The sequence below is a fragment of the Leucopleurus acutus genome (assembly GCF_964270905.1).
Source record: "Leucopleurus acutus genome assembly, chromosome: 12".
Lineage (NCBI taxonomy): Eukaryota > Metazoa > Chordata > Mammalia > Artiodactyla > Delphinidae > Leucopleurus > Leucopleurus acutus.
Genome location: NC_139154.1, coordinates 89,837,338 through 89,860,625, shown reverse-complemented (window position 1 = coordinate 89,860,625; position 23,288 = coordinate 89,837,338). Strand labels below are relative to the sequence as shown.

The 23,288-nt window shown below is 37.6% G+C and overlaps 1 protein-coding gene across 1 annotated transcript in view; it reads left to right on the top strand.

Moving 5' to 3' along the window:
• EXOC6B (exocyst complex component 6B) overlaps positions 1–23,288 on the top strand; it is a 715,292-nt gene that overhangs the window by 336,980 nt on the left and 355,024 nt on the right. The window contains exons 9-11 of the mRNA XM_082851950.1: positions 18,875–18,958; positions 19,321–19,367; positions 20,722–20,842. Coding sequence (XP_082708076.1) covers positions 18,875–18,958; positions 19,321–19,367; positions 20,722–20,842 — 252 coding nt within the window. The remainder of the gene's footprint in view (positions 1–18,874; positions 18,959–19,320; positions 19,368–20,721; positions 20,843–23,288) is intronic.

The window sequence follows — 23,288 nt, the reverse complement described above, 5'->3', positions numbered from 1 at the left end:
ATTGAATCAGCTATACATATACATATATCCCCATATCTCCTCCCCCTTGTGTATTCCTCCCACCCTCCCTATCCCACCCCTCTAGGTGGTCACAAAGCACCAAGCTGATCATCACGTGCTATGTGGCTGCTTCCCACTAGCTATCCAGTTTACATTTGGTAATGTATATATGTCCATGCCACTCTCTCACATCATCCCAGCTTACCCTTCCCGCTCCCTGTGTCCTCAAGTCCATTCTCTACATCTGCATCTTTATTGCTGTCCTGATCCTAGGTTCTTCACAACCTTTTTTTTTTCTTTTAGCTTCCATATATATGTGTTAGCATACGGTATTTGTTTTTCTCTTTCTGACTTCACTGTGTATGACAGACTCTAGGTCCATCCACCTCACTACAAATAATTCAATTTCATTTCTTTTTATGGCTCAGTAGTATTCCGTTGTACATATGTGCCACATCTTCTTTATCCATTCATCTGTCGATGGACACTTAGGTTGCTTCCATGTCCTGGCTATTGTAAATAGAGCTGCAGTGAACATTGTGGTACATGACTCTTTTTGAATTATGGTTTTCTCACGGTATATGCCCAGTAGTGAGATTGCTGGCTTATATGGTAGTTCTATTTTTAGTATTTTAAGGAACCTCCAAAGTGTTCTCCATAGTGGCTGTATCAATTTACATTCCCACCAACAGTGCAAGAGGGTTCCCTTTTCTCCACACCCTCTCCAGCATTTGTTGTTTGTAGATTTTTTGATGATGGCCATTCTGACTGGTGTGAAGTGATACCTCATTGTAGTTTTGATTTACATTTCTCTAATGATTAGTGATGTTGAGGATCCTTTCATGTGTTTGTTGGCAATCTGTATATCTTCTTTGGAGAAATGTCTATTTAGATCTTCTGCCCACTTTTAGATTGGGTTTTTTTTTGATATTGAGCTGCATGTAATGTAAATGTTGGAGATAAATGTTTGTAATGCTTGTAAATGTTGGAGATAAATCCTTTGTCAGTTGCTTCATTTGCAAATATTTTCTCCCATTCTGAGTGTTGTCTTTTCATCTTGCTTATGGTGTCCTTTGCTGTGCAAAAGCTTTTACGTTTCATTAGGTCCCACTTGTTTATTTTTGTTTTTATTCCCATTTCTCTAGGAGGTGGGCAAAAAAGGATCTTGCTGTGATTTATGTCATAGAGTGTTCTGCCTATTTTTTCCTTTAAGAGTTTAATAGTGTCTGGCCTTATATTTAGGTCTTTAATCCATTTTGAGTTTATTTTTGTGTATGGTGTTAGGAAGTGTTCTAATTTCATTCTTTTACATGTACCTGTCCAGTTTTCTCAGCACCATTTATTGTTTGTAAATGTTGGAGATAAATCCTTTGTCAGTTGCTTCATTTGCAAATATTTTCTCCCATTCTGAGTGTTGTCTTTTCATCTTGCTTATGGTGTCCTTTGCTGTGCAAAAGCTTTTACGTTTCATTAGGTCCCACTTGTTTATTTTTGTTTTTATTCCCATTTCTCTAGGAGGTGGGCAAAAAAGGATCTTGCTGTGATTTATGTCATAGAGTGTTCTGCCTATTTTTTCCTTTAAGAGTTTAATAGTGTCTGGCCTTATATTTAGGTCTTTAATCCATTTTGAGTTTATTTTTGTGTATGGTGTTAGGAAGTGTTCTAATTTCATTCTTTTACATGTACCTGTCCAGTTTTCTCAGCACCATTTATTGAAGAAGCTGTCTTTTCTCCATTATATATTCTTGCCTCCTTTATCAAAAATAAGATGACCATATGTGTGTGGGTTTATTTCTGGGCTTTCTATCCTGTTCCATTGACCTATATTTCTGTTTTTGTGCCAGTACCATACTGTCTTGATTACTGTAGCTTTGTAGTATAGTCTGAAGTCAAGGAGCCTGATTCCTCCAGCTCCGTTTTTGTTTCTCAAGATTGCTTTGGCTATTCGGGGTCTTTTGTGTTTCCATACAAATTGTGAAATTTTTTGTTCTAGTTCTGTAAAAAATGCCATTGGTAGTTTGATAGGGATTGCATTGAATCTGTAGATTCCTTTGGGAAGGTAGTAGAGTCATTTTCACAACGTTGATTTTTCCAATCCAAGAACATGGTTCATCTCTCCATCTGTTTTTTATCATCTTTAATTTCTTTCATTAGTGTCCTATAATTTTGTGCATAAAGGTCTTTTCTCTCCTTAGGTAGTTTATTCCTAGGTATTTTATTCTTTTTGTTGCAGTGATAAATGGGAGTGTTTGCTTAATTTCTCTTTCTGATTTTTCATCATTAGTGTATAAGAATGCAAGAGATTTCTGTGCATTTATTTCGTATCCTGCTACTTTACCAAAATCATTGATTAACTGTAGTAGTTTTCCAGTAGCATCCTTAGGATGCTCTATGTATAGTAACATGTCATCTGCAAACAGTGACAGCTTTAATTCTTCTTTTCCGATTTGGATTCCTTTTTCTTCTCTGATTGTTGTGGCTAAAACTTCCAAAACTATGTTGAATAATAGTGGTGAGAGTGAACTACCTTGTCTTATTTTTATTTTTAATTTTTGAAGTTTCTTTTGTTTTTTTATACAGCACATTCTTATTAATCACCAATTTTATACACATCAGTGTATATATGTCAATCCCAGTTGCCCAATTCATCACACCACCATCCCCACCCTGCTGTGGCTTTCCCTTCCTGGTGTCCATACATTATTCTCTACATCTGTATCTCAACTTCTGCCCCGCAAACTGGTTCATCTATACCATTTTTCTAGGTTCCACATACATGTGTTAATATACGATATTTGTTTTTCTCTTTCCGACTTACTTCACTCTGTATTACAGTCTCTAGATCCATACACGGCTCAACAAGTGACCCAATTTTGTTCCTTTTATGGCCGAGTAATATTCCATTGTATATATGTACCACATCTTCTTTATGCATTTGTCTGTCGACGGTCGGTTAGGTTGTTTCCATGACCTGGCTATTGTAAATAGTGCTGCAGTGAACACTGGGTTGCATGTTTCTTTTTCAATTATGGTTTTCTCCGGGTATATGCCCAATAGTGGGATTGCTCGGTCATATGGTAATTCTATTTTTAGTTGCTTAAGGAACCTCCATACTGTTATCCATAGTGGCTGTATCAATTTACATTCCCACCAACAGTGCAAGAGGGTCCCCTTTTCTCCACACCCTCTCTGCATTGGTCGTTTGTAGATTTTCTGATGATGCCCATTCTAACCAGTGAGAGGTGATACCTCATTGTAGTTTTGATTTGCATTTCTCTAAGAATTAGTGATGTTGAGCAGCTTTTCATGTGCTTCTTGGCCATCTGTATGTCTTCTTTGGAGAAATGTCAATTTAGGTCTTCTGCCCATTTTTTGGTTGCGTTGTTTGTTTCTGTAATATTGAGCTGCATGAGCTGTTTATATATTTTGGAGATTAATCCTTTGTCCATTGATTCGTTGGCAAATATTTTCTCCCATTCTAAGTGTTGTCTTTTTGTCTTGTTAATGGTTTCCTTTGCTGTGCAAAAGCTTTTACATTTCATTAGGTCCCATTTGTTTATTTTTTATTTATTTCCATTACTCTAGGAGGTGGATCAAAAAAGATCTTGCTGTAATTTATGTCAAAGAGTGTTCTTCCTATGTTTTCCTCTAAGAGTTTTATAGTGTCTGGTCTTCCATTTAGGTCTCTAATCCATTTTGAGTTTATTTTTGTGTATGGTGTTAGGGAGTGTTCTAATTACATTCTTTTATATGTAGCTGTCCCGTTCTCCCAGCACCACTTATTGAAGAGACTGTTTTCTCCATTGTATATCCTTGCCTCCTTTGTCATAGATGAGTTGACCATAGGTGTGTGGGTTTATCTCTGGGCTTTCTAACTTGTTCCATTGATCTATGTTTTGTTTTTGTGCCAGTACCATATTGTCTCGATTACAGTAGCTTTGTAATATAGTCTGAAGTCAGGGAGTCTGATTCCTCTAGTTCCGTTTTTTTCCCTCAAGACTGCTTTGGCTATTTGGGGTCTTTTGTGTCCCCATACAAATTTTAAGATTTTTTTGTTCTAGTTCCATAAAAAGTGCCATTCATAGTTTGATAGGGATTGCATTCAATCTGTAGATTGCTTGGGTAGTATCATCATTTTCACAATATTGATTCTTCCAGTACAAGAACATGGTGTATCTCTCCATCTGTTGCTATCATCTTTAATTTCTTTCATCAGTGTCTTACAGTTGTCTGCATACAGGTCTTCTGTCTCCCTAGGTAGGTTTATTCCAAGGTGTTTTATTCTTTTTGTTGCAATGGTAAATGGGAGTGTTTCCTTAATTTCTCTTTCAGATTTTTCAACATTAGTGTATAGAAATGCAAGAGATTTCTGTGCATTGCTTTTGTATCATCCAACTTTACCAAATTCATTGATTAGCTCTAGTAGTTTTCTGTTGGCATCTTTAGGATTCTACATCTATAGTACAATGTCATCTGCAAACAGTGACAGCTTTACTTCTTCCTTTCCAATTTGTATTCCTTCTGTTTCTTTTTCTTCTCTGATTGCGGTGGCTAGGACTTCCAAAACTATGCTGAATAATAGTAGTGAGAGTGGACATCCTTGTCTTGTTCCTGATCTTAGAGGAAATGCTTTCAGTTTTTCACCATTGAGTATGATGTTTGGTGTGGGTTTGTCGTATATGGCCTTTATTATGTTGAGGTAGCATTCCTCTATGCCCACTTTCTGGAGAGTTTTTATCATAAACGGGTGTTGAATTTTATCAAAAGCTTTTTCTGCATCTATTGAGGTGATTATATGGTTGCTATTCCTTAATTTGTTAATGGGGTGTATCACATTGATTGATTTGCGTATGTTGAAGAATCCTTGTAACCCTGGGATAAATCCCACTTGATCATGGTGTATGATCCTTTTAATGTGTTGTTGGATTCTGTTGGCTAGTATTTTGTTCCGGAGTTTTGCATCTATATTCATCAGTGATATTGGTCTGTAATTTTCTGTTTTTGTAGTATCTTTGTCTGGTTTGGTATCAGGGTGATGGTGGCCTCATAGAATGAGTTTGGGAGTGTTCCTTCCTCTGCAGTTCTTTGGAAGAGTTTGAGAAGGATGGGTGTTAGCTCTTCTCTAAATGTTTGATAGAATTCACCTGTGAAGCCATCTGATCCTGAACTTTTTTTTGTTGGAAGATTTTTAATCACAGTTTCAATTTCATTACTTGTGATTGGTCTGTTCATATTTTCTATTTCTTCCTGGTTCAGTCTGGTAGGTTATACCTTTCTAAGAATTTGTCCATTTCTTCCAGCTTGTCCATTTTATTGGCATAGAGTTGCTTGTAGTAGTCTCTTAGGATGCTTTGTATATCTGCGGTGTCTGCTGTAACTTCTTCTTTTTCATTTCTAATTTTATTGATTTGAGTCCTCTCCCTGTTTCTCTTGATGCGTCTGGCTAACAGTTTATCAATTTTGTTTATCTTCTCAAAGAACCAGCTTTTAGTTTTATTGATCTTTGCTATTGTTGTCTTTGTTTCTATTTCATTTATTTCTGCTCTGATCTTTATGATTTCTTTCCTTCTGCTAACTTTGGGATTTTTTTTTTCTTCATTCTCTATTTCCTTTAGGTGTAAGGTTAGATTGTTTATTTGAGATTTTTCTTGTTTCTTCAGGTAGGCTTGTATAGCTATAGAATTCCCTCTTAAAACTGCTTTTGCTGCATCCCATAGGTTTTGGATTGTTGTGTTTTCATTGTCATTTGTCTCTAGGTATTTTTTAATTTCCTCTTGATTTCTTCAGTGATCTCTTGGTTATTTAGTAACGTATTGTTTAGCTTCCATGTGTTTGTGTTTTTTACGTTTTTTTCCCTGTAATTCATTTCTGATCTCATAGTGTTGTGGTCAGAAAAGATGCTTGATATGATTTCAATTTTCTTAAATTTACAGAGGTTTGATTTGTGACTCAAGATGTGATCTATCCTGGAGAATGTTCCGGGCGCACTTGAGAAGAAAGTGTAATCTGCTGTTTTTGGATGGAATGTCCTATAAATATCAATTAAATCTATCTGGTTATTGTGTCATTTAAAGCTTCTGTTTCCTTATTTATTTTCATTTTGGATGCTCTGTCCATTGGTGTAAGTGAGGTGTTAATGTCCCCTACTCTTATTGTGTTACTGTCAATTTCCTCTTTTAGAGCTGTTAGCAGTTGCCTTATGTATTGAGGTGCTCCTATGTTGGGTGCATATATATTTATAATTGTTATATCTTCTTCTTGGATTGATACCTTTATCATTAGGTAGTGCCCTTCCTTGTCTCTTGTAACATTCTTTATTTTAAAGTCTATTTTATCTCATGAGTATTGCTACTCCAGCTTTCTTTTGATTTCCATTTACATGGAATATCTTTTTCCATCCCCTCAGTCTGAAGTGGGTCTCTTGTAGACAGCATATATATGGGTCTTGTTTTTGTATCCATTCAGGAAGCCTGTGTCTTTTGGTTGCAGCATTTAATCCATTCTTGTTTAAGGTAATTATCGATATGTATGTTCCTATTACCATTTGCTTAATTGTTTTAGGTTTGTTTTTGTAGGTCCTTTTCTTCTCTTGTGTTTCCCACTTAGAGAAGTTCCTTTAGCATTTGTTGTAGAGCTGGTTTTGTGGTGCTGAATTCTCTTAGGTTTTGCTTGTATGTAAAGCTTTGGATTTCTCCATCGAATCTGCATGAGATCCTTGCTGGATAGAGTAATCTTGGTTGTAGGTTCTTCCCTTTCATCCCTTTAAGTATATCATGCCACTCTCTTCTGGCTTGTAGATTTTCTGCTGAGAAATCAGCTGTTCACTTTATGGGAATTCCCTTGTATATTATTTGTAATTTTTCTCTTGCTGCTTTCAATAATTTTTCTTTGTCTTTAATTTTTGCCAATTTGATTACTGTGTGTCTCGGCACTTTTCTCCTTGGGTTTATCCTGTATGGGATTCACTGTGCTTTCTGGACTTGGGTGGCTATTTCCTTTACCATGTTAGGGAAGTTTTCGACTATAATCTCTTAAAATATTTTCTCTGGTCCTTTCTCGCTCTCTTCTCCTTCTGGGACCCCTATAATGTGAATGTTGTTGTGTTTAATGTTGTCCCAGAGGTCTCTTATGCTGTCTTCATTTCTTTTCATTCTTTTTTCTTTATTCTGTTCCATGGCAGTGAATTCCACCATTCTGTCTTCCAGGTCACTTATTCGTTCTTCTGCCTCAGTTATTCAGCTATTTATTCCTTCTGGTGTAGTTTTCATTTCAGTTATTGTATTGTTCATCTCTGTTTTTTTGTTCTTTAATTGTTCTAGTTCTTTGTTAAAGATTTCTTGTATCTTTTCGATCTTTGCCTCCATTCTTTTTCTGAGGTCCTGGGTCATCTTCACTATCATTAGTCTGAATTCTTTTTCTGGAAGGTTGCCTATCTCCACTTCATTTAGTTGTTTTTCTGGGGTTTTATCTTGTTCCTTCATCTGGTACATAGCCCTCTGCCTTTTCGTCTTGTCTGTTTTTCTGTGAATGTGGTTTTTGTTCCACAGGCTGCAGGATTGTAGTTCTTCTTGCTCCTGCTGTCTGCCCTCTGGTGGATGAGGCTATCTAAGAGGCTTGTGCAAGTTTCCTGATGGGAGGGGCTGGTGGTGGGTAGAGCTGGCTGTTGCTCTGGTGGGAAGAGCTCAGTAAAACTTTAATCCTCTTGACTGCTGATGGGTAGGGCTGGGTTCCCTCCCAGTTGGTTGTTTGGCCTGAGGCAACCCAACACTGGAGCCTACCTGGGCTCTTTGGTGGGGCTAATGACACACTCTGGGAGGGCTCACACCAAGGAGTACTTCCCATAACTTCTGCTGCCAGTGTCCTAGTCCCCAGAGTGAGCCACAGCCACCCCCTGCCTCTGCAGGAGACCTTCCAACACTAGCTGGTAGGTCTAGTTCAGTTTCCCCTGTGGTCACTGCTCCTTCCCCTGGGACCCGATATGCACACTGCTTTGTGTGTGCCCTCCAAGAGTGGAGTCTCTGTTTCCCCCAGTCCTGTCTAAGTCCTGCAATCAAATCGCACTAGCCTTCAAAGTCTGATTCTCTAGGAATTTCTCCTCCCATTATCGGACCCCCAGGTTGGGAAGTATGACGGGCTCAGAACCTTCACTCCAGTGGGTGGACTTCTGGGGTATAAGTGTTCTCCAGTCTGTGAGTCACCCACCCAGCAGTTATGGGATTTGATTTTACTGTGATTGCACCCCTCCTACTGTCTCATTGTGGCTTCTCCTTTGTCTTTGGATGTGGGGTATCTTTTTTGGTGAGCTCCAGTGTCTTCCTGTTGATTGTCCAGCAGCTAGTTGTGATTTTGGTGTTCTCACAAGAGGGAGTGAGAGCATGCCTGTGTACTCCATCATCTTGGTTCAGGGCCACAGTAAATCTGGACTGCCTTGTCTGGTTCCTGAAAAACTGAAATGGTTTCAGTTTTTTTACCATTGAGAACGTTGTTGGCTGTGGGTTTGTCATATATGGCCTTATTATGTTGAGGTAAGTTCCCTGTATGCCTACTTTCTGGAGAGTTTTTATCATAAATGGGTGTTGAATTTTGTCAAAAGCTTTTTCTGAATCTATTGAGATGATCATATGGTTTTTATCCTTCAGTTTGTTAACATGGTTTATCACATTGATTGATTTGGGTATATTGAAGAATCCTTGCATTCCCAGGTTAAAGCCCACTTGGTCATGGTGTATGATCCTTTTAATGTGCTGTTGGATTGTTTGCTAGTATTTTGTTGAGGATTTTTGCATCTATATTCATCAGTGATAATGGCCTGTAGTTTTCTTTCTTTGTGACATATTTGTCTCGTTTTGGGATTAGGGTGATGGTGGCCTTGTAGGATGAGTTTGGGAGTTTTCCTCCCTCTGCTCTAGTTTGGAAGAGTTTGAGAAGGATAGGTGTTAGCTCTTCTCTAAATGTTTGTTAGAATTCACCTGTGAAGCCATCTGTTCCTGGGCTTTGATTTGTTGGAAGATTTTTAATCACAGTCTCAATGTCAATGCTTGTAATTGGTCTGTTCATATTTTCTGTTTCTTACTGGTTCACTCTCAGAAGGTGTTGCTTTTCTAAGAATGTGTCCATTTCTTCCTCGTTGTCCATTTTATTGGCATGTAGTTACTTGTAGTAATCTCTCACGATCCTTTGTATTTCTGCAGTGTCAGTTGTTACTTCTCCTTTTTCATTTCTAATTCTATTGATTTGAGTCTTCTCCCTTTTTTTCTTGATGCATCTGGCTAATGGTTTATCAATTTTGTTTATCTTCTCAAAGAACCTGCGTTTAGTTTTATTGATCTTTGCTATTGTTTCCTTCATTTCTTTTTCATTTATTTCTGATCTGATCTTTAAGATTTCTTTCCTTCTGCTAACTTTGGCTTTTTTTTGTTCTTTCTCTAATTGCTTTAGCTGTAAGGTTAGGTTGTTTATTTGAGATGTTTCTTGTTTCCTAAGGTAGGCTTGTATAGCTCTTAACTTCCCTCTTAGAACTGCTTTTCCTGCATCCCATAGCTTTTGGCTCGTCCTGCTTTCATTGTCATTTGTTTCTAGGTATTTTTTAAATTTTCTCTTTGATTTCTTCAGTCATCTCTTGGTTATTAAGTAGTGTGTTGTTTAGCCTCCATGTGTTTGTATTTCTTACAGATTTTTTCCTGTAATTGATATCTAGTCTCATAGCGTTGTGGTTAGAAAAGATAGGTGATATGATTTCAGTTTTCTTAAATTTACCAAGGCTTGATTTGTGACCCAAGATATGATCTATCCTGGAGAATGTTCCATGAGCACTTGAGAAGAAAGTGTATTCTGTTGCTTTTGGATGGAGTGTCCTATAAATATCAAGTCCATCTTGTTTAACGTATCATTTAAGGTTTGTGTTTCCTTATTTATTTTCATTTTGGATGATCTGTCCATTGGCGTAAGTGGGATATTAAAGTCCCCTACTATTATTGTGCTACTGTCGATTTCCCCTTTTATGGCTGTTAGCATTATGTATTGAGGTGCTCCTCTGTTGGGTGAATAAATATTTACAATTGTTATATCTTCTTCTTGGATTGATACCTTGATCATTATGTAGTTTCCTTCTTTGTCTCTTCTAATAGTCTTTATTCTAAAGTCTGTTTTATCTGATATGAGAATTGCTACTCCAGGTTTCTTTTGATTTCCATTTGCATGGAATATCTTTTTCTATCCCCTCACTTTAAGTCTGTGTGTGTCCTTAGGTCTGAAGTGGTCCTGTTATGGACAGCATATATATGGGTCTTGTTTTTGTATCCATTCAGCCAGTCTATGTCTTTTGGTTGGAGCATTTCATCCATTTACATTAAGGTAATTATTGATTTGTATGTTCCTATTACCATTTTCTTAATTGTTTGGGGTTTGTTATTGCAGGCCTTTTCCTTCTCTTGTGTTTCCTGCCTAGAGAAGTTCCTTTAGCATTTGTTGTAAAGCTGGTTTGGTGGTGCTGAGATCTATTAGCTTTTGCTTGTCTGTAAAGCTTTTGATTTCCCCATCAAATCTGAATGAGATCCTTGCTGGGTAGAGTAATCTTGGTTGTAGGTTTTTCCCTTTCATCTGTTTAAATACGTCCTGCCAGTCCCTTCTGGATTGCAGAGTTTCTGCTGAAAGATCAGCTGTTAACCTTATGGGGAATCCCTTGGATGTCATTAGTTGCTTCTCCCTTGCTGCTTTTAATATTTTTTCTTTGTATTTAATTTTTGATAGTTTGATTAATATGTGTCTTGGCGTGTTTCTCCTTGGGTGTATCCTGTATGGGACTCTCTGTACTTCCTGGACTTGATTAACTGTTTCCTTTCCCATATTAGGGAAGTTTTCAACTATAATCTCTTCAAATAGTTTCTCAGTCCCTTTCTTTTTCTCTTCTTCTTCTGGGACCCCTATAATTTGAATGTGGGTGCATTTCATGTTGTCCCAGAGGTCTCTGAGACTGTTCTGAATGGTGTTCATTCTTTTTTCTTTTTTCTTCTCTGCGATAGTTATTTCCACTGTTTTATGGTCCAGGTCACTTACGTGTTCTTCTGCCTCAGTTATTCTGCTATTGATTCATTCTAGAGAATTTTCAATATCATTTTTTATGTTTTTCATCATTGTTTGTTTGCTCTTTAGTTCTTCTAGTTCCTTGTTAAACGTTTCTTGTATTTTCTCCATTCTGTTTCCAAGATTTTGGATCATCTTTACTATCATTACTCTCAGTTCTTTTTCAGGTAGACTGCCTATTTCCTCTTCATTTGTTCTGGTGGTTTTTTACCTTGCTCCTTCATTTGCTATGTGTTCCTGTGTCTTCTCATTTTGCTTAACATACTGCTCTTGGGGTCTCTTTTCTGAAAGCTGCAGGTTTGTAGTTCCCCTTGTTTTTGGTGTTTGCCCCCAGTGGGTAAAGCTGGTTCAGTGGGGTGTGTAGGCTTCCTGGTGGAGGGGACTGGTACCTGTGTTTTGGTGGATGAGGCTGGATTTGTCTTTCTGGTGGGCCGGACCACGTCTGGTGATGTGTTTTGGGGTATGTGTTAACTTATTATGATTTTAGGCAGCCTCTCTGCTAATGGGTGGGGTTGTGTTCCTGTCTTGCTAGTTTTTTGGCATAGGGTGTCCAGCAGTGTAGCTTGCTGGTGGTTGGATCTGGGTCTTAGCATTGAAATGGAGATCTCTGGTAAAGCTTTTGCCGTTTGATATTACGTGGAGCCAAGAGGTCTCTGGTAGTCCAATGTCGTGAACTTGGCTCTTCCACCTCAGAGGCACAGGCCTGACACCTGGCTGGAGCACCAAGATCCTGTGAGCCACATGGCTCAGAAGAAAAGGGAGAAAATAAGAAAACATAAAGAAAAAAATAAAATAAAGTTATTAAAATGAAAATTATTAAAAATAAAAACAATTTTAAAGTAATTAAAAAAAGAATGAAAGAAGAGTGCAACCAAACCAGAAAATAATCCACCAGTGATAACAAACACTAAAAACTATACTAAAAAACCACAAAAAACCAAAAACACCAGACAGAACCCTAGGACAAATGGTAAAAGCAAAGCTATACAGAGAAAATCACACGAAGTCTGCAGCCTCTATGTTGGGATGATATTCCAGAGATGCAGGGTACATCAAGTTGATTGTGAAGATTTAATCTGTTCCTCCTGAGACTCCTGGGAGGAATTTCCCTTTCTCTTCTTTGTTTGCACAGCTCCTGGTGTTCAGCTTTGGATTTGGCCCGCCTGTGTGTGTAGGTCACCTGAGGGCGTCTGTTCTTTGCCCAGACAGGATGGGGTTAATGCAGCAGCTGATTAGGGGGCTGTGGCACAGTCAGGCCAGGGGGAGGGAGGGGTACGGAATGCGGTGCGAGCCTGCAACAGCAGAGCCCGGCACCAGCCTGAGGCACGCTGTGTTTCCTCCCAGGGAAGTTGTCCTTGGATCATGGGACTCTGGCAGTGGCGGGCTGGACAGGCTCCCGGGAGGGGAGGTGTGAATAGTGACCTGTGCTCGCACACAGGATTCTTGATGGCTGCAGGAGCAGCCTTAGCATTTCTTGCCTGTCTGGTGTCTGCTCTGATAGCCGTGGCTCATGCCCGTCTCTGGAGCTCGTTTAGGCGGTGCTCTGACTTGCCTCTCCTCATGTACCCCGAAACAATGGCCTCTTGCCTCTTAGGCAGGTCCCAACTTTTTCCCAGACTCCCTCCCAGTTAGCTGTGGCGCACTAGCCCCCTTCAGGCTGTGTTCACACAGCCAACCCCAGTCCTCTCCCTGGGATCTGACCTCTGAAGCCGAGCCTCAGCTCCCAGCCCCCACCCGTCCCGGCGGCTGAGCAGGCAAGCCTCTCAGCCTGGTGAATGCTGGTCGGCACCGATCTTCTGTGCGGGAATCTCTCCACTCTGCCCTCTGCACCCCTGTTGCTGCGCTCTCCTCCGTGGCTCTGATGCTTCCCCCCCGCCAGCCCCCATCTCTGCCAGTGAAGGGGCTCCCTAGTGCATGGAAACTTTTCCTCCTTCACAACCTCCTGCCAGAGGTGCAGGTTCTTTCCCTATTCTTTTGTTTCTGTTTTTTTCTTTCTTCTTTTGCCCTGCCCAGGTACATGGCGAGTTTCTTGCCTTTTCAGAAATCTGAGGTCTTCTGCCAGCATTCAGTAGGTGTTCTGTAGGAGTTGTTCCACATGTAGATGTATTTCCAATGTGTTTGTGTGGAGGATGGTGATACTCCTCTGCTATCTTGAAGGTCTCTCTGCAAACCTAAGTGTTTCTTAACTTTTACTAATATACTTTAGATATATTAAAGTCTGAAAATTTACAATACTCATTGATAAATAAGACTGATAATTCACGACGTTGTCCAAATTGGAATAAATTTTCTCTACATTTAGAGCTGATAGAATGGATTGAGAAATCCACCTGTTGAGTGATGTGTGTTTTGCTGTCATCAACAAAGCAAACCTTAAAAGTCAAAAGACAGTTTATCCCTTTTCCATGGTATGCCTTCTGGATTGAAGATACAATCCTGAATTGATGAATAGATTGGTTGTTCACCCCTCTACTGCATGGATTCTCCTTTTTAGTGCTACCAGAATGTGGAATGAGGGAACCCTCTTACACTGTTGGTCGAATGTAAATTGGTTCAGCCACTCTGGAAAACAGTGTGGAGGTTCCTCAAAAAAATAAAAATAGAACTACCATATGAACCAGGAATTCCACTTCTGGGCATTTATCCAAAGAAAATAAAAACATTAACTCGAAAAGATAAATGCATCCCCATGTTGCAGTATTATCTACAATAGCCAAGATATGGAAACAACCTAAGTATCCATCAGGAGATGAATGGATAAGGATGTGGTACATATATGCACAAGGGAATATTATTCAGTCATATAAAGATTTCAAATAAGAGATCTTTCTATTTGTGACAACGTGAGTAGACCTTGAGGTCATTATACTAAGTGAAATAAGTCAGACAGGGAAAGACGGACACTCTGTTGTAACTCACTTGTATGTGGAATCTAAATAAATGAACAAAACCCATCTGGACCCATAGTTACAGAGAACAGATTGGTGGTTGCCAGAGGCAGGGAGTAGGGGTTGGAGGAATTGGATGAAGGTGGTCAAAAGGTACAAACTTTGTTATAAAATAAATAAGTCCTGGGGATGGAATGTACAGCATGGTGACTATAGTTAATAATACTGTATTATATATTTGCAACTTGCTAAGAAAGCAGATCTTAAAAGTTCTCATTACAAGAAAAAAAGTGTATATAACTACATGGTGATAGATGTTAACTAGTGTTATTTTGGTGATCATTTTGCAATATACACAAATATTGAATCATTAAGTTGTACATCTGAAACTAATATAATGTTATGTCAATTATGCCTCAAATATTTTAAAACACAAAAATTTGAAAAATGTGGCACTAGATAGACCATGAAAAGAATAATTGTTTATAGTGTGTGAAGTGGAATAAGAAAGAAGAGTGTTGCTTTGTTCGGCCTCAGCTAGGAACATGTGCATCGGGCAACGCAAAATTTTCCCCACGCTGTGTACGTCCTTGAATGACTATGAAAGTGCCATGAGTATTGATTTTGAGGCTACACATAAATTTTAGCAGGTAGGCAAATTTGCAAATTAGGAAACCATGGGTAATAATCAACTGTATTTTCTTCTGATTCCTCTCTCATTAAATGACGCCACCAACCAAACTAGTTAACTAGGTTAGAAACCTCACATCAGCCTTCTTTCCTTCATGTCCTTTACCACATATATCCAATTGGCTTATGCCTCCTAAATATATATCAGATTCTGACTGATCTTTTTGTAGCTAATTTCTCCTTCCTTTATTCTACTCACTATATTACAACCTCCAGGTGTCTAAACCTAGAGTTGAAGTCCAAATATCTTAACACGATTTACAAAGTCCTCCAGCCTCGTCTCTTGTCATCCCTCTCCTTTACACCCTGAAGTTCCAGCCATGAAGAACTTCTTTCAGTTCATGGGATATGTGATACCTTTTTTCTTTGAACTTCTCTGTGTCTACAAGGAACATTTTTTTTTTCTTTCTGTTTACCTGGCTTATTCTTCTGAGTCATTCTTCAATTATGAGTATAAATGTCATTTTTTTCCTGAGAATCTTTCTCTGACATTCCTCCCACCCCCTAGGTGCACGTGCGCACACGCATACACACACACACTCAGACATACATCCCACTTCAATACATAGGATTCTAATATAATTTTAATAGGATTTTATATAATTGCTTGTTTAATTTCTAGTCTTCCACCATAGACTATAAATTCAGTGAGGAGATTCTCAGTGTCTATCACATGGTGAGCACTTTATATACACTGTGACTAATTTTTCTGTGACATTGTGTGTATTAATTCATTAATTATTATACAGCCTTTGTAGCACTGTCATACTAATGACATAAAATGAAAAACAGAACAACTTTTGCTTGCCTGCCGATTGTTTTATATCTATTTGTTTAGACCTTCAGTAGCTTTTGAGGTGGCTTTTTTGGTTTGGGTTTTGTTTTTTCATTTGAGTGATTAAAGGAGCTTGAGGCTGAAGTGGCAGAACTCTATAGTTCACTGTCTGTTGACTTACTTGTGAATAGATAGGCACTTCATCATTTATACTCAACTGGATTGGTCAGACCTCTATTTCTCAAATTTCTCCTATAAGCATTGAGTTGACAAAATTGGCAAAGGAAATAGAATAATCAGAGGTGAATTTATTTAGCACCCCCTAGGGAAAATCTAGCTCATTTTTGTAAATGGGGAAGCCAGACCTATTAGATACGTTGGTCTTTTCTTATGTTTTAATTTTATTGAAAAAGCAAAATGTATATACTTTAGAATTAAGTAGAGGTTCATGATTTGGTTTTTATATAGAATTTCATCTTGTTTATTTTCTACCATTTACAACAAATAATTAAGTTAATATAGTGTGTTCTAATTAGAAGGCTTTCCCTAAATTCTCAGCTAAGTGTATCTTGGCTAGAAAGCATGTTGAAAGTGTAACGTCACACTAAAATAATAAAGGGCCTTTAGGGCTGTTAACCTTAAAATGAAAAGCCATTCAGTGTGTATAGAATGTAATTGACATTTAATAATACCTCTATGCTGAGAAATGGTGACAAGTGGGGAACAGCTTTAACAAACCAAGAGGCAGTTTCCACTTTTTATTTCTTAAATAGAATTATTTGCTACCTCACTAACTTATAGACTAAGAAAGCCTTGAAATAGTTGTCTTAATGTTTGTTTTCATTTTTTAGGCAGAAAAATTCAGATGCGTACAGTTATAATAACTTTAGTGTTTTTTTTTTTGTTTTTTTTTTTTTTGTGGTACGTGGGCCTCTCACTGTTGTGGCCTCTCCCGTTGCGGCGCACAGGCTCCAGACACGCAGGCTCAGCGGCCATGGCTCACGGGCCCAGCCGCTCCGCGGCATGTGGGATCTTCCCGGACCGGAGCACGAACCCGTGTCCCCTGCATCGGCAGGCGGACTCTCAACCACTGCGCCACCAGGGAAGCCCGACTTTAGTGTTTTAAAACCTTTGTTTTTAAGCTACCCCAGGGGTCATCAAACCGTGACTTATGGGCCAAATCCAGCCTACTGCCTGTTTCTGTATGACCTGTGTGAACTTTTCCATTTTTAAATGGTTGGTATTCATTAAAAAAATCATAAGAGGAGTAATGTTTCATGACAGGTGAAAATGATACGAAATTCTAATTTCAGTTTTCACAAATCAGGTTTTATTGGAACACAGCCACACTCATTTATGAATTGTCTATGGCTGCTTTTGCACTACAGCAGCAGAGTTGAGTAGTAGCATCAGAGACTGGTTGGCTCACCAAAGCCTATTTACTGTCCTGCCCATTATGGAAAACATTTGCCAACGCCTGAGCTACACTATTGAGGCTGCATGATTTAGTACCTTAAACAGTTTTCCTGGTTTAGGGATCTAACAAAGAAGTCATATTGAGTAAAATTCTTCAGACTTTTGGGAAGGTGAAGAAAACTGAACCAGGTATTTCATGGAGTTTATGTTCACATGGGCTGGGCTTTCTGTTTCATCACTGATTTCATCTTATTTATGTTTTAAATAAGTACTTGCATAGTGGTTATTATTTATCAGGTACTATTCTAAAAGCTTTATAACTCTTCTAAATCCTTATTACAACCATGTGAGTTTGGCATCTTTACAAATGAGTAAACCATAGCACATCTATTAGTGAAAGGTAAAGAGTTAAATACTGGAAGTTAAAATAATGAAAGGGAAGCTATATAGCTAGTCATATGAGTTATATAGCTAGTAAGGGGCAGAGCCATGGTTTGAATAAAATCATTTGATTCTAAAATCAGTACTCTTAACCACTGTGTAATGCTGTCTTTCCCTTTCTACTCTTGTTTATTTAGAAAAGTCTTGGGTTGAGAGTAGAGTTTAATAATGGGAAGCATCATGTTTTAAAAGCTTTGAGCTTATATCAGTTTCCTACGGCTGCTATAATCAAGTAGCACAAACTGGGTGGCTTAAAATAAGAGAAATTTGTTCTGTCGCAGTTTTGGAGACTAGAAATCCAAAATGAGGATAACAGAAGGCCATCCTCCCTCTCAGATTCTGGGTAGAATCTTTACTTGCCTTTCTGTAGCTTCTGGTGGTGGCCAGCAGTCCTTGGTGTTCCCTGGCTTGCAGCTGCATCAGTCCCATCTCTGCTTGTGGCACCATATGGTGTTCTCCCTGTGTTTCTGCCTTCATATAGCATTTTCCTCTTCTTATGAAGACACCAGTTATATTGGATTAAGGGTCACCCTACTGTAGTATGACTGCATCTTAATTTAACTAATTACATCTGTAATGACCCTATTTCTAAATAGGTTCATGTTGTGAGGTCCTGGGAAGGACATGAATTTTTTTTTTTTTTTAAAGTTTTATTTATTTATTTATTTATTTATTTTTGACTGTGTTGGGTCTTCGTTTCTGTGCGTGGGCTTTCTCTAGTTGTGGTGAGTGGGGGCCACTCTTCATCGCAGTGCACAGGCCTCTCACTGTTGCGGCCTCTCTTGTTGCGGAGCGCAAGCTCCAGACGCGCAGGCTCAGCAGTTGTGGCTCATGGGTCTAGTTGCTCCGCGACATGTGGGATCTTCCCAGACCTGGGCTTGAACCCGTGTCCCCTGCATTGGCAGGCAGATTCTCAACCACTGTACCACCAGGGAAGCCCAGGACATGAATTTTGAGAGGACACTATTCAACCCTAGTTATAGAGCTCATGAGTTAGCTTTTGTTCTCTAGAGCACCTTTCAGTTTAAGCCCAGAAACCCTAAATGAAAAGGAGAAACTGTGTGCTAAGACTTTTCAGGGCTTTGTTTCTTCCTTTTTGGTATTAATCCTGTGCTAGATTATATTCTGTCTGAGAAGACTGACTTAATGTTCTCAGCTCCTGCCTTTCTCCTGCCTCCCTTTGGCCTTTTGGTCATGATTTATTTGAGACTAGTTTTTATTCTGGAATGTTCTGTGAGGTTTTTTTTTTTTAAGAACCATTTTCTAAACTGTTGTTATAACCTATGAGAATGTTGGTTTGTCTTTCTTGTGAATTTGTGATAATTGATTCAGAAACCAGCTTTGGTGTGTTGGAGGCTGAGTTCTGGTAGTTTCCTCTTAAGAATTTTTTGTATTGATCTCTATTGGTATTTGTAAGTAAGGTTCAATAAGTTATTTTTATTTTTCCGAAGATTATCAGTGTTAAAATAGCAGATTTTGAGAAATGTGGGGCTGCCTCAATTCCTGACCTGGGAATTTCCCATAAAATACTAGAGTAATTGGTCCAAATGTATCAACCCATTTCCTTTTGTTTGTTTAACAGGGTGCCCGGGAAACGTTTGAGAACTACTACCGAAAACAGAGGCGAAAACAGGCTCGTTTGGTGCTCCAGCCTCCTTCTAACATGGTAGGATCACCACCTTTACTTTTCTCCCTTTTTCACTTTTCTTCTCTGGTATCTTTTAATTATTTTCCATTTGGGCTTCCCCCCACCTCCACCCCAAACTGTCACTCTGGGACCACTGGATGTGACTTGCATTAAGAAAGTAGCAACTAACATCTGTTGCTTGCTATGTGTCAGGCATTGTTCTAAGTACTAGATATGTGTTATCTCATTTCATCCTCACTGTAATCCTATAAGGTAGGTACTATTATTATATTTACTTTATAGTCTTTGGAATTGAGCCTTAAGAAATTAATTAGCTGATTTTAACTGTCTTAATGTGTCAGAACAGAAACAATAACTTTTTTCTCTTTGCTTTGTTGCAGCATGAAACTTTAGATGGCTACAGGAAGTATTTTAATCAAATTGTAGGGTGGGTATGTGTGTGTGTGTTTTAAATTTATACACTTTCAATTGTTTATACACTTTTTGTGAGACTTGGAAAAGTATATCGTGTTCTTTGGGAAATTTTTTTTCTTTTCTTTTCTAAATTCTTAAGACAAGATTTGTTTTGAATATCTGATGATTTTAAAGGAATGTCTATTCGTTTCATAGAATTATGTTGGGGAACATAATTCTATATTGTTGAGGAATCCTTTTTATGGATAAAGGGAGAAAAATATTGAATTGTAGTCTTATTATATGTGATGTTCTGTTTTTTCATTATTGTTAAGAGGGAACCAAATAATCAGCAAAAGTTGGCAAGTTTTTTTCTAAAAGGGCCAAATAGTAAAGTATTTTAGGCTCAGCAGGCCATACGGTTTCTGTTAGAACTATTCAGCTTTGTTGTGGTACGAAAGCAGCTATAGACAATATGTAAATGAAAGACAATGGCTGTGTTCCAATAAAACACTGTTTATAAAAACAAGCAGTGGGCCAGATTTGTTCCACGGACTGTATAGTTTGCCATCCTCATCTGGAGTATATATACTAGTATGGAATTGCAGTTCCCAAATAAACATCCCAAATATAGACAGCTTATTCTAATTGCAAAATAGTGACTTTGCAGTTAAAAAGAAGGGAAATAAGTTGGATTGTTCCATGAAATTTCTTTTTTTTCCAAGTTTAGATTGTTGCAATGTAGTTGATACCTTTGATTAAAATGTATCATAACAATTCCCTATTTAAAGAATTGTTTTAATTTGTATGAATATTTAGGCAAGAAAGCTGAAGATACATTTTAGATGCGTAAAAATTAAGAAGCCACAGAAGAATGTTAAAAAATACGTGTGTATTTTTTTATTTACCTTTGTAAGATATCTTTTCAGCACTTTGATGAGAAAGTTTATATAAGCGGAATTATTTTGGTATTTTGTGTGTTGGATTCTTAAAAAAAATGCGTGCTTTAACTTTCATTATCTCTTTAGAGTCTATTCGTTTTTTAAAATGTATTAATGGGCTGTTGATTTTAATGTAGTGAAATTAGCCTTCTTTACCTATAAACATTTTTCTTCTTCCCTTTAAAATTTCTAGATAACATGGTTAACATTTAATAGGAATGTAACTCCAATTTCTAAAGAAGTGGTTAAGATGATATCATGATCAGAGGTATAATTCCAAGTCTAAGAAATCTGATTTTGTTTGTGATACCAAACAGCTTTCTTTAAGAAAAAATGACTAGTATTAACTTCCAATTTGATGACAACTCTTAATGTTTGTCATCCCCTTATGATAGTAGTCAAACTGTAATTTCTGACAGCTGTGCTTTCTTTTTCCCTCAATCTTAGCTTTTTTGTGGTTGAAGATCACATTTTACATACAACCCAGGGTTTAGTAAATAGAGCCTACATCGATGAACTGTGGGAAATGGCACTTTCAAAAACCATCGCAGCACTCCGTACTCACTCGGTATGTAAGAAGCATGAGAGAAGTTCTTACTTCAAGCTAATTATCTATATGCTATTCAGTCTTCTACTGCTTTAAAATCATCATATGTGTATTGTTTGAAATCACCCATTTGGAGTCATCTTCTTCAAAGATGTATGGAAGTAGTCACTTCAAACTGCATGTTCTCTAACACTAAGCCCACTTTTGTGAATGCTTTTTGCAATAAGAAAACAGCAGCTAACATTTGATTGCTGTCTATGTCTCAGGCATTGTTATTATATTCTTATTGTGTACTGCATATATATTTCATCCTCACTTCATCCCTATAAGGCACGTGCTATTGTTATATTTACCCTATAGCCTGGGGAACTGAACCTCAGAGAGGTTAGGTAACCAGCCTGATGTCACCCAGTAAGTGGTGGAGCTTGGATTCAAACCGCGACGGTGTGACTGCAGAGCCCATGTTCTTAGCCACTACTCCATATTGCCTTCATAATGCCTATTAATACTGATTTGGAGTTCACAGATTTATTCTTACTCTACAACATTTCAGTAAGTTGCTTAATTATGAGTTCCCATGATCTATTGATATATTTTATGATAGCATCAATTGTTGATGATAATCTACTTTATTACAAGCAGAGAATGCTGGCTCTGAATTATTCATTCAATATTTCTTAAACAAGGATTACATGTTGGCAATGGGAATACAAGAATGAATAAGAATAAAGTCTTTGCTCTCAGAGAGTTATATTTTAATTGGGGAGATTCCCAATAAACAAATAAATAGGAATATCAGACAGTGATAATGCAATGTAGACAATTAAAATAGAGTGATAGATTAGGGCAACAAGGTGCCTGCTTTTGACTGGTTGATCTGAAGTGGCATTCTGAGATCTAAATATCAAGGAGTAACTATTTGTGTAAAGATCAATTAAAAGATCATTCCAGGTGAAAGGAACAGTAGTACAAGGACTTTGAGGTACTTTTATGTCTGAAGTGTTTGAGGAATAATAGTGAGGAGTTAATAATAGAAGATAATTTGGTATTTAAAAAATTTCAAGAATAGTATACATCTAGTTATGCTAGCCAGAAACTTAAAAGTCATTCATAACCCTTCAACTCTCTTTATCTAGTCATTAGCAAGTGTTCTAGAGTAAATACCATGTGTAAAATCTATAATTGAAGGGATTGTAGCCATTTTAGGAAACTGAAAGATGTCCCGAGTGGTTAGAACATGAACATAGAAAGCTAGGCAACTAAGGTAGGAAGTGAGAATAAAGAAGTAGGTAGGTGTCATATTATTTAGGACCTGTTTGACCCTTTAAGCAGTGGGTTGAGTGAGTATGTGTGTGTTGGGGGCAGGAGTAGGGTAAATTGGAGTGAGAAAGTCAGATTTCTATTTTTAAAAGATTGTTCTGGCTAAATTACAGATGAGGGATGAGAATGGATGTGGGGAAAACAGTTAGTAGGCTAGTCTAGTATTCCAGACAAGAGATGATGATTGCTGGACCAAGGTGATAGTAGATATAGAGAGATGTGGATGAGTTTGAGAGATTTTTAGGAAGTAAGATTAATTATACTTTCTGATGGTTTAATATACAAAAGGTAAGGTAGAAAGAAGTATCAAGCTAATGCCTAGGTTTATAGTTTCCTTCCTTGGATGATAGTGTTGGTTTTGATGGTTTGGAGTGGGGAAGTCATAAGTTACCTTTGGCTGTGATTACTTTGAGATACTTTTTGTGCTATTCAAGCAGTAGGTTCTAGGAGATTGATTAACGTATGAGTTTGAAACCAAAGAGGGTATGTCGTTATTGAATGTGTTGCAAATATTTTTCTCCTTTTATTTTTGTTCGTGGTTTTTTCTTTAGTATTTAAAATGTTAAATGTTTATGTATCTAATTATCTTATTTTAAAATTTCTCCCATTGCTTATTTGTGTCCAAGGACTTGACCTGACATTTTTACCATTAATATGCTTGTGTCATAATAAAGTCTGGAAATTTTAAAAATATTTTTTAAAAGTTCTGCCTGTTCTGAGACTAAAAAACAGTCTCAACTATTTCATGGCTTGATTGTTACACATTTATGTAGTTACTACCACCTATTCTTATTGTCATTTAGAGTATGATTAAAGATCTCGTTTTATTTTTTCTTGCAATAGTATATCCATTGTCCTAGGATCATTTTTTAAATGCTTTACTTTCCTCGATTGCATGGTGTGCTCTTACATAAAAAAGTTATACAAAGATAACATGGTTATTAAAAGATAGTTAGGAAATATTGATTATTAATAGTAACGAGTTTGGCCATGATCCCTGGCATGATTATTATTAGCTTTCTTACATGTAAATTTCAAGACCCCTTTTTCTGTGAATGAATACATGATATACAATATATATTTTACGTAAAACATGCTGTATTTTTCATTTAATATCTAATGAATTTGTATTAGTTTTAATGTGCAT